Source organism: Chelmon rostratus, chromosome 19, assembly GCF_017976325.1.
Source record: "Chelmon rostratus isolate fCheRos1 chromosome 19, fCheRos1.pri, whole genome shotgun sequence".
Taxonomy (NCBI): Eukaryota; Metazoa; Chordata; class Actinopteri; order Chaetodontiformes; family Chaetodontidae; genus Chelmon; species Chelmon rostratus.
The window spans coordinates 14,027,589-14,045,369 of NC_055676.1; the positions used below are offsets into that span (position 1 = coordinate 14,027,589).

The 17,781-nt window shown below is 40.9% G+C and overlaps 2 protein-coding genes across 2 annotated transcripts; both read right to left on the reverse strand.

Moving 5' to 3' along the window:
- Positions 1-2,524: 2,524 nt before the first annotated feature.
- On the reverse strand, positions 2,525-5,729 carry tmem141 (transmembrane protein 141). Its single transcript, XM_041960669.1, has 5 exons — positions 5,588-5,729; positions 5,342-5,408; positions 4,097-4,180; positions 3,845-3,955; positions 2,525-3,599 (listed from the first exon to the last, which is right to left on the reverse strand). Exons 1-5 carry the CDS (start codon positions 5,639-5,641, stop codon positions 3,538-3,540), a joined length of 378 nt encoding a protein of 125 aa, XP_041816603.1. The 5' UTR covers positions 5,642-5,729; the 3' UTR covers positions 2,525-3,537.
- A 4,666-nt stretch (positions 5,730-10,395) lies between these two features.
- On the reverse strand, positions 10,396-14,453 carry zmynd19 (zinc finger, MYND-type containing 19). The gene is made up of 6 exons (XM_041960763.1): positions 14,224-14,453; positions 12,377-12,436; positions 12,182-12,288; positions 11,427-11,567; positions 10,808-10,988; positions 10,396-10,563 (listed from the first exon to the last, which is right to left on the reverse strand). The coding sequence occupies exons 1-6, from the start codon at positions 14,272-14,274 to the stop codon at positions 10,420-10,422; spliced, it is 684 nt and encodes a 227-aa protein (XP_041816697.1). The 5' UTR covers positions 14,275-14,453; the 3' UTR covers positions 10,396-10,419.
- Between the last annotated feature and the right edge of the window lie 3,328 nt (positions 14,454-17,781).

Consider the following 17,781-nt stretch of genomic DNA (forward strand, 5'->3'; position numbering starts at 1 on the left):
TCACAGAGTCAACCATTTCTGGCACTTCAGGGACACTTCTTCTGTTTCTCCGTCTTCAGCGATGAGTCAGAGAATCTCTCTGTCCCTGCAGAGGCCCATGTTTATCTCTGACCTGCCCGGACTTGAGTTCCTGCCCTGCACAAAAGCTTAAGCAGTGATTAATGTTGAAGATACTGTCACACTGTCACAAAGGACTCCCTGTAATTTACTGAGTACCTGATGCATGCAGTTATTTTTCCTGTCGGACCAGATACTGACTCACACATTCCCCCTATTATGTTCATCAAATGCACTGTACATTTTTCTTCACGGGAAGAGAGGACACACGATCAACAAATCCATCAATATGTGACAGTCAATCGCACACCAGTTGTTCTTGTTAACACATTCATTTGCAGGGATTGATTATGGCTCTGGGCTAGAGAGAAGGGCCAAACAGATCCGATGTTCAAATGCCCAATAATAGTGTTTCAGAGTAGAGATTTACATCAAAAGTAGTTTGCTTTTGGGACATAAAAGCTGTAAATTGCTTTCTTTGGGGCTTTTGTGGACCTGCATTTCAGGCTCGATTGTTATATAACCGAGGAAGGGCATAAAGTGAAAGATAGGGGAGAAACACACACACACACACACCCAGTCCAGTAGCAGCTCAGCTCGGTGTGGTCACTCGACTCACAGGGTCAGACAAATGAGCACTCGCTCCTGCTCTGCTCATCTCTCTTTTCTCATTCTGTCACGCACATGCACTGCTGCCACTGCTGCACAAAATGGCCAAATACTCACACACACACACACACACACACTCTTTAGGCTTTACAAACCATGCCAGTGGTTGCCAAGCGTGCCAAAAGGTCAGCCCATACCGCTGTTTGTTTTAGTTATTGGACATGTACTGATCCTCAGCTCCACTGGCCAGTCAGACCTCTCATGTAACACACTGACACACACGAAGTCTTTTCCCTCATTATCTCCTGTTTGCTCTCTGTTTCTCTAAGTCTTTTCCTTCAGCAGCATCAGTGTGCATGTGACAAAGGATTTGAGAGCTTACTCAATTCATGAAGCCTCTTTTTTTCGGATGGAGGGAGACACAGGAGGATAATTCAAAACCGTCAAATCTTGGAGGTGTTAAATCAGATTTGAATTACAGTGGGAGGACGAGAGCCAGAATAGGCAAGAGTGGGGGTGGATTCAGATTAAACCAAAGGCAAAATCTTCCCTTGTTCACATTGCCTTGACTATGAGGATTTCCAATTCAGATGTTTTTCTCTTGCAAACGACGTAAAAAAAAAAAAAAAAAATCCCACTGCACCTTTGTGAGCTTGTATTTTCATCCTGCAGAATTGGTGGACTTTCTTTGGCTTGTTCTCCATGGATCAGGGACCTGGACTTTGGAGTTCATTCATTCGAGGTGTTAAAACATGCTTGAAAGACTCTATTGTTTCACCGGCCTGCACTGCATGGTGCAGAATTAATGTTACTAACACCTTATTGTACAGACTAGTTAGCTATGCAAAGAAACTGGAGTGGCAGCGTGATTTAAAGCAGAATGTTTCCTCTCGTGGACACGCTGACCAACACAAAATGATTCTGTGTCGACAGAGACTAAATGTTATTTTTTTCATTTATTCCAAATTTTTTAATGAAACATCTCATTTGCATGCATTTTGAGCCATTTTCATCATCTCTGCAGGAAGTGGCACCAGTTGTAGATTTGAGTCAGAATAAAGAGAGTGTCTGCTGCTCTTCAGGAGAACAAGATATGGGGACAGCAGGTTTATTTAGCTGATTGCTATGCTTATATTGTTGTGATTCTTATGAGTGATTTGGCTGCTATAAGAGTGTCATTTTCCCTTGGGATTAATGAAGCACTCCATTCATCCGGCTTTCCATCTGTCTATCTTTTATTAATGCTGTGTGCTTGTTTGCTTAGTCAAAACCAGTGTAGCCTTGGAAGGCATCTAATGTACAGTATGTATGCAGTATGCAGTACAGTATATGTACAGTATGATTGCATCTTGCCCACATATGATTGACATATTAATTTGACATATCTTTGCAACTTTGACATGTTTTTTTTAAATATTTGTACTCTGCATTTATGATGGTTTTGGGTTAGAAGTGCTGGGCACCTGATCCACTCTCACAGCTACTCTGTACTACTTCTATTTCATGGCAAATTGTCCTCTTTTCCCCTCTATTTTCTTAAAAACATGTGTGATGATGCCTTTGTGCCTGTGGATGAGCGGACGGTGGATCAGCGTTGTTTTTGTACTGTATGTATTACTACTCTACATAGAGTCTATTACTACTATACTTAATGTATCAGAATTACTGACACTTGTCAAAAGCAACTTTTATAGTAAGCATATTCAAACTCAATAGAAATCAGATTGTATTTTATGCGTTTTAATAACTATATACTTTTGAAAAATAAAAAATAGAGTGCATTTTCTCATGTTTTATACCTTAATAAAGCCAACTAACCAATAAAATCATTGGAAGGCTGCTATTAGTTGGACTGAGGTAGACCTAAAAATTCCCCACTGAGAATAGAGTTAATATAGAAACACGTCACTTTAAGTTCTCACTATTTCTTTATTCTACTCAGTTCTTATGTTCACTGCATTCCAGTGACAATTTCTTTCCAAACAACCCCCAAAAAACTGCAAATATTGAATTGCAATGACTTCTACATTTTCCATCACATCTTTTTATCTTCCTGACTGCTCATGCCACTGCCATTAGAAATTAGCACCTAACCTCATGGAATTTGTGTTTTTAGCACAGATGCCAAATTGATATAAATCCAAACTGGATAAAAATTTAGTCATCCTGAGACATGGCAGGGTTCATTACAGCATCACTGAGCTGAAGACGGATGAATGAACATGCAGTGGCTTAAAGCAGCAACAGTAAATGGTTTCATGTGGATTACACTGCTGCCCTGAGCGTTTTATTAAACAGCTACGAACATTTATTGATTTAAAAGGATGAATTATTCCACCATGATTTGCTCTCTGTAGTCTAAGGCATACATGATTAAAATGATCAATGTATAATTTAGATCATATGCTTGAAAACAGGTCATTTACTGGTTTGGATGGGCCACCAGTGACTACAACATACAGCTGCAAATCCCATGAGGTATACAGTGACAACTAGTGTCTGGTTTTGGCAATGCAGTATTAATTCTGTTGCATGTCAAACAAATGCATCCAAATAATAATACTGAATCACAAGCTTTACATTGGATTCCCCCCAAAATCCAAAGTAATTCCTGACCTCTGATTCAGGAAACCCATCTGTTAATCCACACAGTAATGCTGTTATGAAACTGAAAAAGACATTTCATTCATGTGGTGTATTGCAGAAATAAAGGGAGAAAAAACACAGGGATGCTTTTAAATACAGCATGCGCTATCTCACACCAAGCGCCCAGCTTATCTGCATATCTCCATCATGGTACATTTTCTGAAAAGATGTAGTGATATATATATACTACAAATATATTAGATGCACAGGTTTAAAACTATGTGTTTATTCCATAATGTCGCCATATTTTGTCTTCTCACGTCCTTTCGATTCCTCTGGTTTAGACACTGAAAGACAAACACAGAAAAGGTTAAACATACAGTATGAAAGTCTGCAAACTGTCTTCATCTGGTTCATCATGACTGAAGAACAGAGCTGGCAAAGATATATCTGTTGAGAATACTGAACCCAGGACAGAAATGTGTTGACTTTCATAGAACACAATGTACTCTCCTATTTAACGGTGATCTAACTAGACGGTTGCTACCACACACACACACACGTCCACATTTCAGCCACTCGCTGTGCTCACCTGGTGGTGGCGATCTGTCTGGGGCCTCGCCCGTTTCTAGCAACAACCAAAGGTCGGAGCATTTCTGTGTTTCCCAGCGAGTCACTGCATAACTTCCTACTGATGACGCCACTGACAGAGAGGAGAGAGGCGAGGTTAGAAAAGCAGTGGTGAGAGAGGTAAGCTAAGAGGAAGTATGGGTGGCTTGAGAGCAAATAATTGCTGAAGCCTTATGTGTCTGAACCCATTTAAAGGCCACGTTTCATTTCTCACCTACTGAAATGAGTATGTTCCACTGAAGAGGGTAAGGAAGTTTCCTCTGGAGAGCCTTCTGAATTGCAAAAAACCCAGCCATACCTGTAAAAGCAACACAGGACACATCACAGTGATACACATGTAATAACCATGATGAACACTGAAACTTTCTGTAGCAATTTTTTTCTGACCAATCAGGGAGGAGGAAATGTATTTAAATGGATAATGTTTCAATCTTGATCGCAATGAAATGAAAAAAAACTGCAATGAAAAGGAGGAGGATCATAACAGCAACCACAGATCACTGTCTCAAGTTTATCCAATTAGACATCATTGCTACAGGAGTCAAACAGAACTCTCATTTTCAGCAAACAGTCTCATGTCAAAATGCTTTGCAAATAAAACATTAAATGTTACTCCATTTAAACTTTTATAACTATACAATCACAGCTCCTCTGTGTTGAGTTCAGTGTGAACCTTGTAATGACAGCCTGCTTTATTGATAATATTTAGAGAATATAGCTCCCTCCTGTGGTATACATTTGTCAATGTGATGTATTGTCTATCTTCTTAGTTCTGACTTAGTGTTTGTTTACTGATATGTAGGAATTAAGCTCAAAAATTCATCAAAAATGTGTTTTTCTTCTAGTTCCTGCAGTTGAATGTTTGAACTTCACTGTGTAGAATGATGTATGTGCAGAGTTTGACACTTGAGGGCTGTTTTCACATACATCTATGAAAGCGTAAATTTTCTCTGCACTAACTTAAAACCTGATTCTCAGAGTGGGCCTACGAGCATGATCAAAAATTGCTTGCAAGCCAATCCTGGTCCAATACTCAACATACACAAGCGTGATGTGGAAACCTGAAACCTCCAGGGCACAAACTCTGAGAATAGATTTTACAGTGAAGCAGGAGACCTCTTGTGTCCAGCAGATAAACTTGTGAAATGAAAAATATTTGCATAATCATACACTCTCATCATTTTTAATGAGGAAGAAGGAGTAGGTGCCATTTTAATGATTTTCTGCAAAAACCATGTCAACACACATTAGACAGTTTTTTATGTATGCCTTAAAACATGTGTGGAGGGGATCTTTTTAATCTGATTGGTTAGGTCGGGTACTGATATAAAAATACTAAAAGAAAGAGCGTGAAAATAGATAACAAACCAATATAATGTGATGTTTAAAACAGATAATTCAGCGACGATTACACACAATACACTGTATTTTCTACTGTGAGAAATTGCACATCACTTACCAAGTATGAAGCTTCCAGTCCCCTTCATGAAGGCATGAGACTGGCAGGCAGCATAACTCCCTAAACCCTGAAAGAGAGAAAAAACACAACAGCTTTCACTACACGACTCACCATGTTTAAACATTTCTATGCAATTTCACAGGACATTACAAAGGTTTCAATATGTACAGCAGCTTTTGACTGCCAGTATCCTCCAGAGACTAACAGACTGCAGAAATGAAAGAAAATGTCGAAACAAAAACGCACCGGGTGTTTAGCAGCCAGCGCATCGTCCACTTTGGTGAGACCGAGATTGACCATTTTGTTGGTTGTTGTGAGGCTGGAGGTCAAAGTCTTGAATGAAAAGTAACATTAGCTCATGCTAATAGTGTATACATAACTCTACTGCTACAACTTCCGTGCTGCAAACCAAGAAATACAGAAAAAGACAGAGAAACAGCGGTTTGTATAAAATAAGGCGGCGACATCTAATGGACAGGAGGTGGTACTGCAGATTCCTACCGATTCAAAGTTTAGAGTTTTGGAAATCAAATACAGAAAACAAAAATATGGAAAACAATGATAATACTGTTAATAATCATTCTGCCAATAACATTAAAATAAGATGTAGGCATAGCATGTGAATTGCTGCTAACAGTCAGTCAGACCTTTTAGACTGCTGTTCAGCTGGTCACAATACCACGGTGTAGTTAAATCCCTGCATTCTGAAGTTTACTTAAGTAAAAGCCTTAAACCAAAGAGTGATTTTCCTTCATAGATTGTTTTCTTTAGTAATTTGTAGGAGTAAATTTAAAATAATTTGCAAGAGGAGTTGCAAAGTTGAGATGTTGAGAGCAACACAAAGTATCACATGAAACTCCTTCATTTAGCCATGAAAAGAGAAAGAAGAAAACTACCCTTTATCTCTCTCTAGTGATCATTATTTGGTGCTTCCATTACAACCCCAGTTCCAAAAAAGTTTGGATGCTGTGTGAAATACAAATAAAACAGAATGTGACCATTTGCTAATCCTTTATGACATACAGTATACTTGATTTAAAACAGTAGTTTAAATAAAGTGTTTTTAACCGCATCAGCTTCATTGTTGTTTTTTTTTAATATCTGCTTATTCTGAATTTGATTCCAGCAACATGTTTCAAACAAGTTGGGACAGGAGCAACAAAAGACTGGGAAAGCTGTGGAAGGCTCAAAAACACCTGTTTGGAACATTCCACAGGTAAACAGTATAAAGTATAAAGGATATTCCTACTATGGGCCCAGGAACACTTTGCAAAACTGTTATCAGTAAACACAGTTTGTTTGCAAATGATTACGTTTTGTTTTTATTTATGTTTAACACAGCATCCCAGCTTTTTTGGAATCAGGGTTGTAATACCTTGCTCATCTTTGGCGACTAAACAGGGATGTTTATGTCTTGGTTACCAAACTTACAAATAAATACCTACACACAATTAAGTCTATGGCCCGGTAAACAGATCAACACATGAAAGTTGGTGCTTCAATAAAATCATCATAGTCTCCTGTCTTTGTGCCTGTTACATACCATGCATGACCTCAGGCCTGCCACGACAGCACAGCCCGCTGACCTCTGATCTGTGACCCCCGTGTTGAACTGTGACACCAGAGGAACCATTATGAGGCGTAGGGTTCTGCAGAAAGACTGGAGACGTGCGGGAAGAAACAGAAGAGGCAGATGGAGAGAATCCGACTACTGCTGAGACAAAACACAGAGGCTTAAGTTACCAGACAGTGACAGCAGAGCAGGTGGACATCTGTTACTTGTTACACAGGACAAAGAAGAAAGAATAGATATAGACACATAGAGTTAAAGAAAGGCTTCGTGTGTTTTAAAATGATTGAAGTGACATTACAGACACATACATCTGAGTCCATGCAACAAGGTCCAGCCCTCTGGACTAAGATTTTGCTTGTCGAATGTGATGTGAAAGTGGAAGATCTGATGGCAAGGTTCCCACTGCAGATATGTTACTAAACAACCTCTTTGGCTGCACCTTCCAGTCCAAACCTCATCTATGCAGAGAAACAAGTGTTAAGCTATTGGCTATTTATCTCATGACACCTTTTTTCACATAACTGATAAGATGACAGACATCTTGTTAGAAATGCACAAATGAAATCCAGATATTTAATTCACAGTTGCATAAAACAGAGATTATTCCAATTTGAGAAGCTTTAACCAGCAAATATTTACTTGATAAATTGCAATTAATCTATTGTTGATTCCTCACCTCAGTAACTGGACTAATATTTATGGGCAATTTTGTGTTAAGTTAGCTTTTATATAAACTTTTAACGAATGGTTTATTGCACACTATAATGTAGGTATTAGCATATACATTTGTGAATGTATTTGTCAACAAAAAACTCCTCTTGTGGGCACCCATTAGTGGAGGCTGGTATTTATATTATTGTTACATATATATATATATATACAATAGTAACCCTAAAAATGTATTTGTAGCTGCTTACAACAACCTTACAGTTATTAATATTTGTATGTAATAAACAGGGTGAAAGTAAAGTGTTAATAAATGTGGCACAGCTACAATGGCTTTCACTCACCTATTCACACACAAAAGCATCCTTGCATTAAAACCAAAAGTCGGAAATGTTCCCACATTTATCACTTTTTCATACTTTAACGACTCCACAAGCCAACTCCAGCAAATGAGGTTCATTTTATTTATTATCATTTTACATTGGAAAAGCAACTGTCAGTTATCCCCAACTGTACTTCCATTCACATATTGTAGCTCTTTATTTCTAGGTGATTAATGTTTATATTCTTACAAAACAAAAAAGATTTCAGACACAATCTGTACACTCCAAATCCAAATCACACCCCTCCCCTCCAACCCATCGACAACAAGTACGCTAACATGGGAGCCAAATTTTAGTGCAGTGTTGAGAACCTGTTCACGCACACATACAAAATAAACAATCAACAAGTCGCATGTACGTCTGTGAATTACATGCTTACTAAGTGTCTGGCCTCCTCACCTAAGACACAAGAGGACACAATAAGCAGGTGTGCATTGTAGGTAATACAAGGAAGGCAGGCGATTGAGGATAATGTCGACACAGAACAATTTCACTCGGACCGCCGTGTCTTAGAAAATAAAGCAAGAAATGGTTCGGTTCATAAAACCACTCTCTATAATAAAATTTACCAAAAGTGTAAAGGGAGGGGGGGGGGATTCAAGTTTTACACTCCCAGATGTCTCTCACATGGAAGATTTTAGTGACAATGATGGTGTGCAGTGTTTTCATGGAAAATCTGGGAAGGGCAACACCATGGGTGACTCATTCATTCAGGATCAGGAAAGGGAAAAAAAAAAAAGAAAAAGAAATCAAGTAACGGGGTTGAAGAGTTCAGTCCCCTTCCCTGCCCACGGAAGATGTGACATAAAAGGTCCCATACTGTCCACTTTTTTTAGACGCTTGCCTTCAAATATCACCAGGACAAAAACATGTTTCACAATCAAACGTTTTAAATAAATATAGCTCCATTGATAGAATTTCTTCAAAAAAATAACCCTTAGAGCAAACTCTCACGCAAGAAACTGAGCACTGCCCCGCCCCTCCCCGAGCCCGACGCACACACATACCGTAACCCTGCAGATGCAAAAATACAGTTGAAAAGACAGGTGTCTGTTAAAAACCAGCAAACAACAACTGACTGGAGGGATTTAAAGCGGTTGATACAGGAGTGCCAAACTACAGGTCATAGCAGACTTTGGTAGACATCATTTCTTACATTTTGTTTCCTTGTGATCAGCAGGAAGGTTTTGACAGATACTTTGTGTCTTGAAAACATGAAATAATCATTTTGTGATCACAGGAGAAGTAGTTTCTTTATTCCATGATCAGTGCAACAAGCTTTTTTTTCCCCCAATAGGGTCATGAAAAAAGCCTGTCACAGTACCAATAATACCAGGGACCAGCATTTGAAATAGTAACTGGAGAATCTGAAAAGGCTGATGCTTAAAAATATAATATATCCAGTTACTTGAGGTGATTAAAACCTTGTACCTTGTCTTAAAAATCAAAACAAGACTGATCAAACTGATAGAAAAACTAAAATAATGTGTGGGTGAAGAAAACTTCTAGAAAAAATTAAAGCCTTTATTTGGCAGCTACTTTATTATAGAACAGTGAACATATTTTTAACCCACCATTTTGTTTATGAAATTTAAAACTGTAATATGGCCCCTTTAGGAAGAGAAACGATACATTAACCCTGCCCATGTCAATGTCCTTCAGTACATATTGGCAGCACATAAACATACATACACAAGCATACACACACATACACACTCCCACACTCAATACTGGTAGTGTGATTCAATCAGTGAAATCTGATGTGTGTGGTGGTTGGCTGCGTGGGGGGTGGGGGGTACAACAGACAGGGAGGCGGCTAAGGTGTCGATGACCATGAAGACAGCAGCCATGTGCACCAGAGAGGTCAGAAAAGGGAGCGATACAGTGAAAAGGTCCATGTCCCATTGTACCAGCTGAACGACGGGTACTGCAGCCCCTGGGTCCCCCGTTTGCACAGACGTCACCACACCCAGCGGCTGGGTGGAGGAACAAAAGTGGATGACGACAACATGTCCGTATTGTGGTCCAAAGACGCTTGTCCAGTTCATCAACAAGAGAACTCCCCCCCCCCCCCCCCACATACAAAACCATAGCAGCAGGTAGAGCTCGAGGTTCTCCCTCCTCGAGAAAAATAAAGAAAAAAAAACAAAAAAAAAAACAAACAAACAAATAATACCTTTCCCCGTCATCCACATGAAAAGCAAGCTATGGAGAATCATCAGTTCTGGGAAGTGGCAGATGTCTTTTTGCTTTATTTTCCTTCCTCTCCTCCATCTTCTTACCCCCTGAATCCATCAAACAATCAAGCAACCAACATTGTCCTCTGTCGTTAGTCTCTTGTCAGCAATTTCCCCATCTTGCACTTCATCCCTGCTCCCCTCCCACAAGTCTAACCCTGTCCCCCCTCCCCCCGCCCCGTTCTCCCTCCTCCTCTGCCAGGCGAGGATGAGGGCAGATCATCGTTCGGGCTCTGACTCCAGGGCCAGCACTCGCTTGCGCTCACGACACTGCTTCTTGTGGGCGGGCCAGTCCCTCTGCTGGCACTGGGAGCCACAGTAGCGTGCCACCTGGCAGCGACCGCAGATGTTGAACTCTCGGAGCTGTGAAAAGACAAGGAACAAGATCACCTTTGGCTCCGCGTCTGCCTGGCTAATGCTTTGGTATTGTGATCATAAGTGACAATTTGGCAGACTGCATCAACATATGGATAGCTTCGGGATTTGGGCGGAAAGGTTTCAAGTTTTCATCTCTCACTAATAAAATCAAAACTCTGATTTCACTACACATTGAACTGGTTAGAATCCTTGAAAATCATTTCACAGGAATGCCGGTCACAGTACATACCCTCCTCTCAATGAGTGAACAAGGGGGATAATGACACTCATAGTAGGTGCAGGAGCACTCCTCTTCCTCAACCAGCTCCCCGTTAGCGTTGTAGTAGCGTGTGCGGCTCAGCTCCAGATACTGCTCCTCCACGGGGTCAGCCGGTACCTGCTGGATTGCCAGCCAGTACAGAGATTGCTCTCTGGACAAGTAGGAGAATATACAAAGAAATATTAGGAATGTGTTACATGTTCAACAATAAATATTTATTGTAAGCTGGAAGAAACACTACATTAGTTTAGTAGTATTAGTCTTAACGTCTAACCTATTGTGATGCTAATGCAATGCTAATTTTGTGTGACCGACAGTCAAAAAACCTCTGTGTATTTGTTTCAAAATGTCAGTGTATAGGGGAAAAAAATTAATAAAATCATTCTCTTTTCTCTTCGTGAGTAAACACCCATATCACTTGTGGTCTTCCTGGAAAAAAAAAGTCTTAGTTGTCAGGCCTAGGCTAAGCTCAATGACTCAGACTGGCCTTGCCGACAGAAAAACCATCCAGCTCATGCAGTGCTCTATGTTCCTACAGAGCTACAGAATCACAATTTAGCCTTAAGCGCGAGCACAGCAGCAGTCCTACCTCTGCTTGCTGGAAATCTCCTCTGGCTTGGGGCTCCAGCCCACTGGCACCAGCCGCAGGTTGTCTAGTCGGTTGTCTACTGTCACAGAGTTGATGTGGATGACTTGAAAACTGGGGGCAATGCCTCCTCTGTGCTTCTCCCTGGATCAAGACATGTATCCAGATCATAGGTTAGTTATTACAAAACAACAATGGCACATTAGAGGGTATTATTCACTGATGGAGATGTACAAGCAAGCCTGCAGGGCCTGTACGGTGGCTACTCCCTTTTTTTTCAGTCTCATGTTGAAGGAGCATGAATTCTACAATTCAACATAAACATAGGATACTAAACCACCAAATGAAAGATCAATAACGATGAACTGCTGACTTAAAACGTGTGAGATACACAATACTCAACTGACCTAACAGAGCTCCTTCATATATCAAACTAATATGAAGCTTTACTGATACCAGCAGGAAAGTTTTTTTTTGGAGGGAAGGGTCAAGTACAGAGCACCAGCCTGCACTGGTAATGATACATTTTTTTTCTTAAGATAAATAAGCACCAAGAGAGATGCATCTGGTGCATCCCAAGGTTGTCTGCAGTTTTGGAAACATCCAGATGTCTAATTCAGATTATGAACTTTGACTAGGATCAGAAGACTCCCATCAAAGGTACATTTACAATATGAATGTTGGCCAAAACAAAGTCTTGACCACAGAAGCTCCAACAGAATTTAAGTGTTTATTCCACACTTGAACAAATTACTTACCAGAGCAGCTCATGTAACGGTCGTCCTGCCCAGCGGCCTTTGCCAATGTCAAAAGCGTAGGCAAAGATCTTAGCTCCATTGCCATCCGCATCTACCTCCATGCGCGCCTGGAAATTGATAATGTAATTGTTCAGAAAAGTGGCGACAGCAAAACTTGTCACAAACATAAGTTGCAGTTGAGTTCTAGCAGTTTACCTCAAAAGCATAGTTTTCCACAAGCGGTATGTCCTGCTCATCGATCAGTGTGTATTTTGTCTGGAATGAGAGAATGGAGAGAGAATGTTTTCATGTTAACACCAAAAACTGTAACAACCACAACAACGCTTCGAGGAGCAGCTATCATTTCAAGGCCTGCTTTTGCAAGACGGAAACTCATTAAAAACATTCTGGAGACCTTAAGTAGGAATCCAAGGGGGAAACAGCCAATGTGACGGCACAGTAAGAAAGTTCCAAACTAGTACCAAAATTAGAAACTAATACAAGTAGAATATTATTAGATTTAAATGAGTGATTATCATAAAATAACATGATAAGACCAGTAGCTGGCCAATTTTAATTTTCCCAGTGGAGGATGCATGTCTATTGTAGAACCACCTCCTGTTATCCAGATCCTTGAGTTTAGCTACCAGTGAGCAGGGCAATTTACTAGCCACATCCCTGCTGAAAAGTTAATCAAGATCAAATGTGGCTTTAGTGCATACTTGTTCACAGTTTAACAGGTTTGTGCAGACTTGAAAAGTCAAACAATGCTATTTATTAGAAGTGGCATGTTTGCAGAGGCCACAACAGCCACATATGAGAAGCTGATGGGGGCCATGTTCCAACTCCTGTTTGGGAAGCCGTTTGCACGTGTGCACGTGACAGCCTCAACACAGACATAAACGGAGGGAATGTCTCCTCTAGGCAGCATAAATATCCACACCATCAACGTCTTTGTTTCATCTAAAATAAATTTTGACACTGACCACAGGTGGGCTCGACCTGCAACGAGTGTGTGTGTGTATAAGAAGGAGCGACAGAGACTCCTGTTGAGAGCTACCTGAGTTCTGGGTTAGTGGATGGGTCTTACAAATGCACGTGACAAGATACCAACACAGTAGTCCCACGCGACACTGAGCAAGGGACAACACAGCATGGGTGGTGGCGTCCACATACCAAAAGGTCGAAACATGCAATGTGACACTTTGCCTCTACTGCCAGACTGTTGTGTGGATATTAACAGGAGTGACATCATGCAAATTAGTTAAATGACTGCTGACTGGAGCCCAGGAGCACTGGCTCTCAGCAGGCGGACAGCTGATTCGTCACAGCTCAAACAAAACGGTACGCACCGTTTATCCTGAGTGTCAGTGTCTTGTGAGACGAGCAGCCCCTTCTTGACCAACATTCAGCCATAGTTAAAAAAACATCTAGAGATTCTCATGTAACTTAAGACAAAAAACGACGCTAGTTTTTGGACCCCAGCTATTGAGTATGTGCGCTGTTCTGCCGGTGCTTTGTCACGTTGCACAAAAGAAGCAGTTGATGGAGCATGGCAATGGCTTCCTCATTAGCCGACACTTCACCATGTAATCCAAATAACATAGCTAGCGTGGCACTGCTAACCGTACCGCCGAGCATTAAAATCATATGAGCCACCGTCGAAACAAGAAACAACTGTCTCCTTCTCTTCTGCACTACTCGACACCGGTAAATAAGGACCGCTGTGTTTACCTTTGTGGCACTATTCCACCGTTTAACGTTAGCTATCGGCTAACGTAACCCGCTACGTGCTAGTTAGCGTTAGCTTCATAGCGAGACTGTGTGTTGGCGGCGGAGACACAGAAAACCAGTCTGGCTCAGCACGGCCGGCTTCTTTAATCCGTTCAAATGCGCCTAAAATCGGTAAAGCTGAACTACTCCCGCAACGGCAACTGCTTGATAACCATTAAAGAGGTTGACAAGCACCAACCTATCACCGTAAAACCAATTTTTCCATCGCCTTTTGTGGTCCCAGCGGGCCCTTCCCCGGCCGCACATGGCAGCCCTGAGATCCAGCTCACCTTCCCGGCCACACGGCCGAGCCTTACGATCCCGAGCTTGAAATCCGACATCAGGAGGACGGGCGGTGGTGACAGGGAGAGGCGCAGTATCCAACCTAAGTAGTATTCAGGTTTAAACTCGCAGGGGCAGCCCCTCAGCCCCGCTGCGATGCCAGTTTGGGTGAACTGGTTGGATGTTTGCCCTGACTCCGGGTCTCTCCGGCGGCAGCCCAACCTCGGTATCACCGCTGCTGGCGCAGGAAAGCCGAGCGAGCTCCTGGGGGGCGGGGCGACACAAGCCACTAAACAGACCCTCCAATCACACATAACGTTACGTTTTTTAATACGAGGCGTCCGATCATGCTGTCCAATAGGAAATGACTATTTTTAACGACCGCCCGTTTTAGCTATTACGTCATTTAACTCTCGTGACCACTTCCAGCCATTTTCGCGCGAAATTTTCGATGGCTGGGTGGGATGGTATGGAACTACAACAGTGACTTTACATTTTGGGACGGAAAATAACATTTTGCATTGAAAACGAAACCCGAACTGAAAAACGAAAACACTTGCACTGAAAAACATTCTACTGGCACTGAAAACATGTCAGAAGTTTACTACCGTCAATCAGTTTGGACTTTGATGCATGTCTGCTCATGCAGTTATGGTGTTTGGAGTGACAAAATAAAATCAATATTATAGTAAACATGCCATTAATTAGTCTTGCTGAAAAAGTGACATCACCAAAGAACCGTTATGATAAAACTATATCCATATTAGGTTTGCTGAGAAGTGCAGCAAATTTCTTGAAAACATTCATTTGACCATATAAAATTTGAAGCACTCAAAACATTAACATTACAGGGAAAGCCACCTCAAAGGACATTGAAACACACTGACATCCACATATTTGAACTTGCATGAAAACTTTGACATATAGTAGTAAAGCGATGCCTGAATCTGAACCGCAAATGCAAACCGCTGTAAGCCTCGGCCATGGCCACGCACCTTCAGCGATGGCTTTCACAACTTCAACTGGAGCTCTAAAACAATATGTCTGTTTCTCGCCTGTGTTCTTCCACACCAAACCTAGTGTCAGCTATGACAGCTGGTTCGCTAACACTAAATGAAAGCTCAGGATGGTGGCTGGGAAACTGGGGCTGGGGCTTGGACAGGAAGTTGGGGAACTGGGGCTAACACTTGGGCTGTAAGCTGTGAAGAGCAGGGGTCCAGGGCAGGGCAGCAGGGCTGACGAGATGAGAAAACAGAATAGAGGGACCAGAGCTGGACAGGACACTGGTTTAGATGAAGAAAACAACATCAACAAGAAAAGAGGATAACTGCAAGTTAAGTAGCTCAAAGCATCGTAACACTGGCTGATCTATGATCCGGCAAGGTGGAAGTGGTAGGGATGAGTATTTGTAGAGGTCTTGATTACTGAGATGAGGTGCAGCTGGTGTGGCGCTGCTATGATTCCAGCACACCTGTTTCCACTCTCACAATCAGAAAAACAAACACAGGGGAAGAGCCAGTCGGGAGTGGCAGCAGGTTTGGGAGACAAAGCAGGTTAGGACTGTGACAAGTTAACTTTAACCCAGTCTGGTTCTTTATGAAAAAAACAACATTGTGTATTCTCATTAGTGTGCAGATTAGACTAAACACATTATCTTTGCCCCCTCCCCTCTACACCAAAACACTGAAAAAAATGACTGTGTAAAAAAAAAAAACTGCTGCTGAAAAAAGACAAACATGAAGAAAAAAAATCTGGAGAAAAACACATTTTTAATGCCTCTTTTATTAGTCAGTGGAACTTCTGAAACAAGTTCCAATATAGCTTTTTCCAATACAAGAGAGTACACACCAATGTTTCCTTTGTCAGTTCAGGTATTGTTTTCAATGCCAAATTTTATTTTCAATACGAAAATTTAAAGTCACTGTTCTGCCTCCATGGCATACATCAAGGCCTTCTACTCATCTCTTCAGTGGTATTTGAATCATAGCTTATGACATTTGATATGAAATTAGGTTCGGTGCTATTGCAAGTGCATTTCATATACAGTACGTCAGTATAGCAATCCAGCACTTACACTACTGCAGAAGTTTGAAGGAAGGAATGAGGATAAAAATAATAAATCAAGAAAGGTGTATTTTTATCAATACTCAGCCTGACCAGCTACTACTATACATACTATACATACATCGCTATGTGATGTACAATAAGTACACCGCTGAGTAATAAGCATATTTAGATATGCCCATTTTCTGTCCTCTTTATGTAGGCTAATTGATGATATGTTATTGGCTACTTGGTATGGTATCTTTATAGGCAATGTTGAAGTTTTCTAAATATCAGATGCAGAAGTCATTCCTTTGTTTGAGTGTGTATTTGACTTCTACCTTTGCTCGTTTTTTACTTTTTCACTTTGACTGCTACAGCTGTCTTGTTAAAAATAAATTTTATTTCTATCTATTTCATCCATCCAGGAGGCCACACACACTGAAGTGGAGAAATTCACTTGTGCAATATCTGCACAATAAAGTGGGCAATACTGATATGTGAATTCAATTAGGTCTGTTTTACTTATTATATTCTTTACTTATTCATCATATTTCGCTTTGATGCTTCTTGCTATTAAACTATCCCCTTTGCTGCTTCAACAATGCAAATTTCCCTACTGTGGAATCAATAAAGGATTTTCTTATCTTGTCTCATCCTATATTATCTTAGATTATCTATCACACGTATTCATTCCCACACACTCTGATGCTCATATGGTAGCACAAGATAGAAGACTGTGGGGCTAAATGATGAGTGATTTTCTGCTTATGTTTTGCTACTAGGCCTATAGTTTGTTAAAGTATAACAAAGTTTAAACACAGTCTGATAACAATAAAAATCATATACATAAAAAAAAATTCAAACAGCCGGATGAACATCTATCAAAGTATTTCAGCATAGTCAGTACCTGGATAATGGGACGCTAGAGGCCTCGTTGGTGAAAGATGAGTAAATACATCCCCAGAGGAAACACAATGTGCCAGTTTTTAATCCCAATTAGCTGCAGTGGACGAAATGGAAATGTCAGTCTAAATAGTCATCAGGGCTTGAAACAGTTTCATCTGGAACCACCAGATGCTTTGCCGTGAAGTGTTCACCAGCATCACCAGCCCCAACCCGGCATCTGTCCGGTGACAAGTATCAGTTTCAGTGCAGTTAGTAAAGTGAGTGAGCGCCCTCTAGAGATCAGGACCTGTATTACAGAAACCTTGAAACTAGGAAAATGTGTTTCAGAGGAATTTAAGAAGGATCATTTAAGACTACTGAAAAAATGTGTTGATTTAGACTTGAATGTAGAATGTAGAATCTCCATTATTCAAGTTCCTAATTGTGAATTTGATGTTGAGATGTTTTTGTCTTTCTGACTTGATTTTCCTGTCAAATCTAATGCTAATCTTGTAGGGAAAATGGCAAATGTCACCATTTACTTCAGTGAATTAATTTAAAGTGTAAAGAGGAAATGGAGTGTCACTGTGTCCTTCAGGAAGAGTCTGAATTATTTCAGTTACCTGGGTTTCAGA

Coding starts and splice junctions, on each gene's coding strand:
- zmynd19 (XM_041960763.1), bottom strand. CDS start 14,274: ATGTCGGATTTCAAGCTCGGGATCGTAAGGCTCGGCCGTGTGGCCGGG. Junction 12,289..12,376: donor TGGAAAACTATGCTTTTGAG/GTAAACTGCTAG, acceptor ATCAATTTCCAG/GCGCGCATGGAGGTAGATGC. Junction 10,564..10,807: donor GTTCACTCATTGAGAGGAGG/GTATGTACTGTG, acceptor GTCTTTTCACAG/CTCCGAGAGTTCAACATCTG.
- tmem141 (XM_041960669.1), bottom strand. CDS start 5,641: ATGGTCAATCTCGGTCTCACCAAAGTGGACGATGCGCTGGCTGCTAAA. Junction 5,409..5,587: donor CGCTGGCTGCTAAACACCCG/GTGCGTTTTTGT, acceptor TCTCTCTTTCAG/GGTTTAGGGAGTTATGCTGC. Junction 4,181..5,341: donor GACTGGAAGCTTCATACTTG/GTAAGTGATGTG, acceptor TTGCTTTTACAG/GTATGGCTGGGTTTTTTGCA.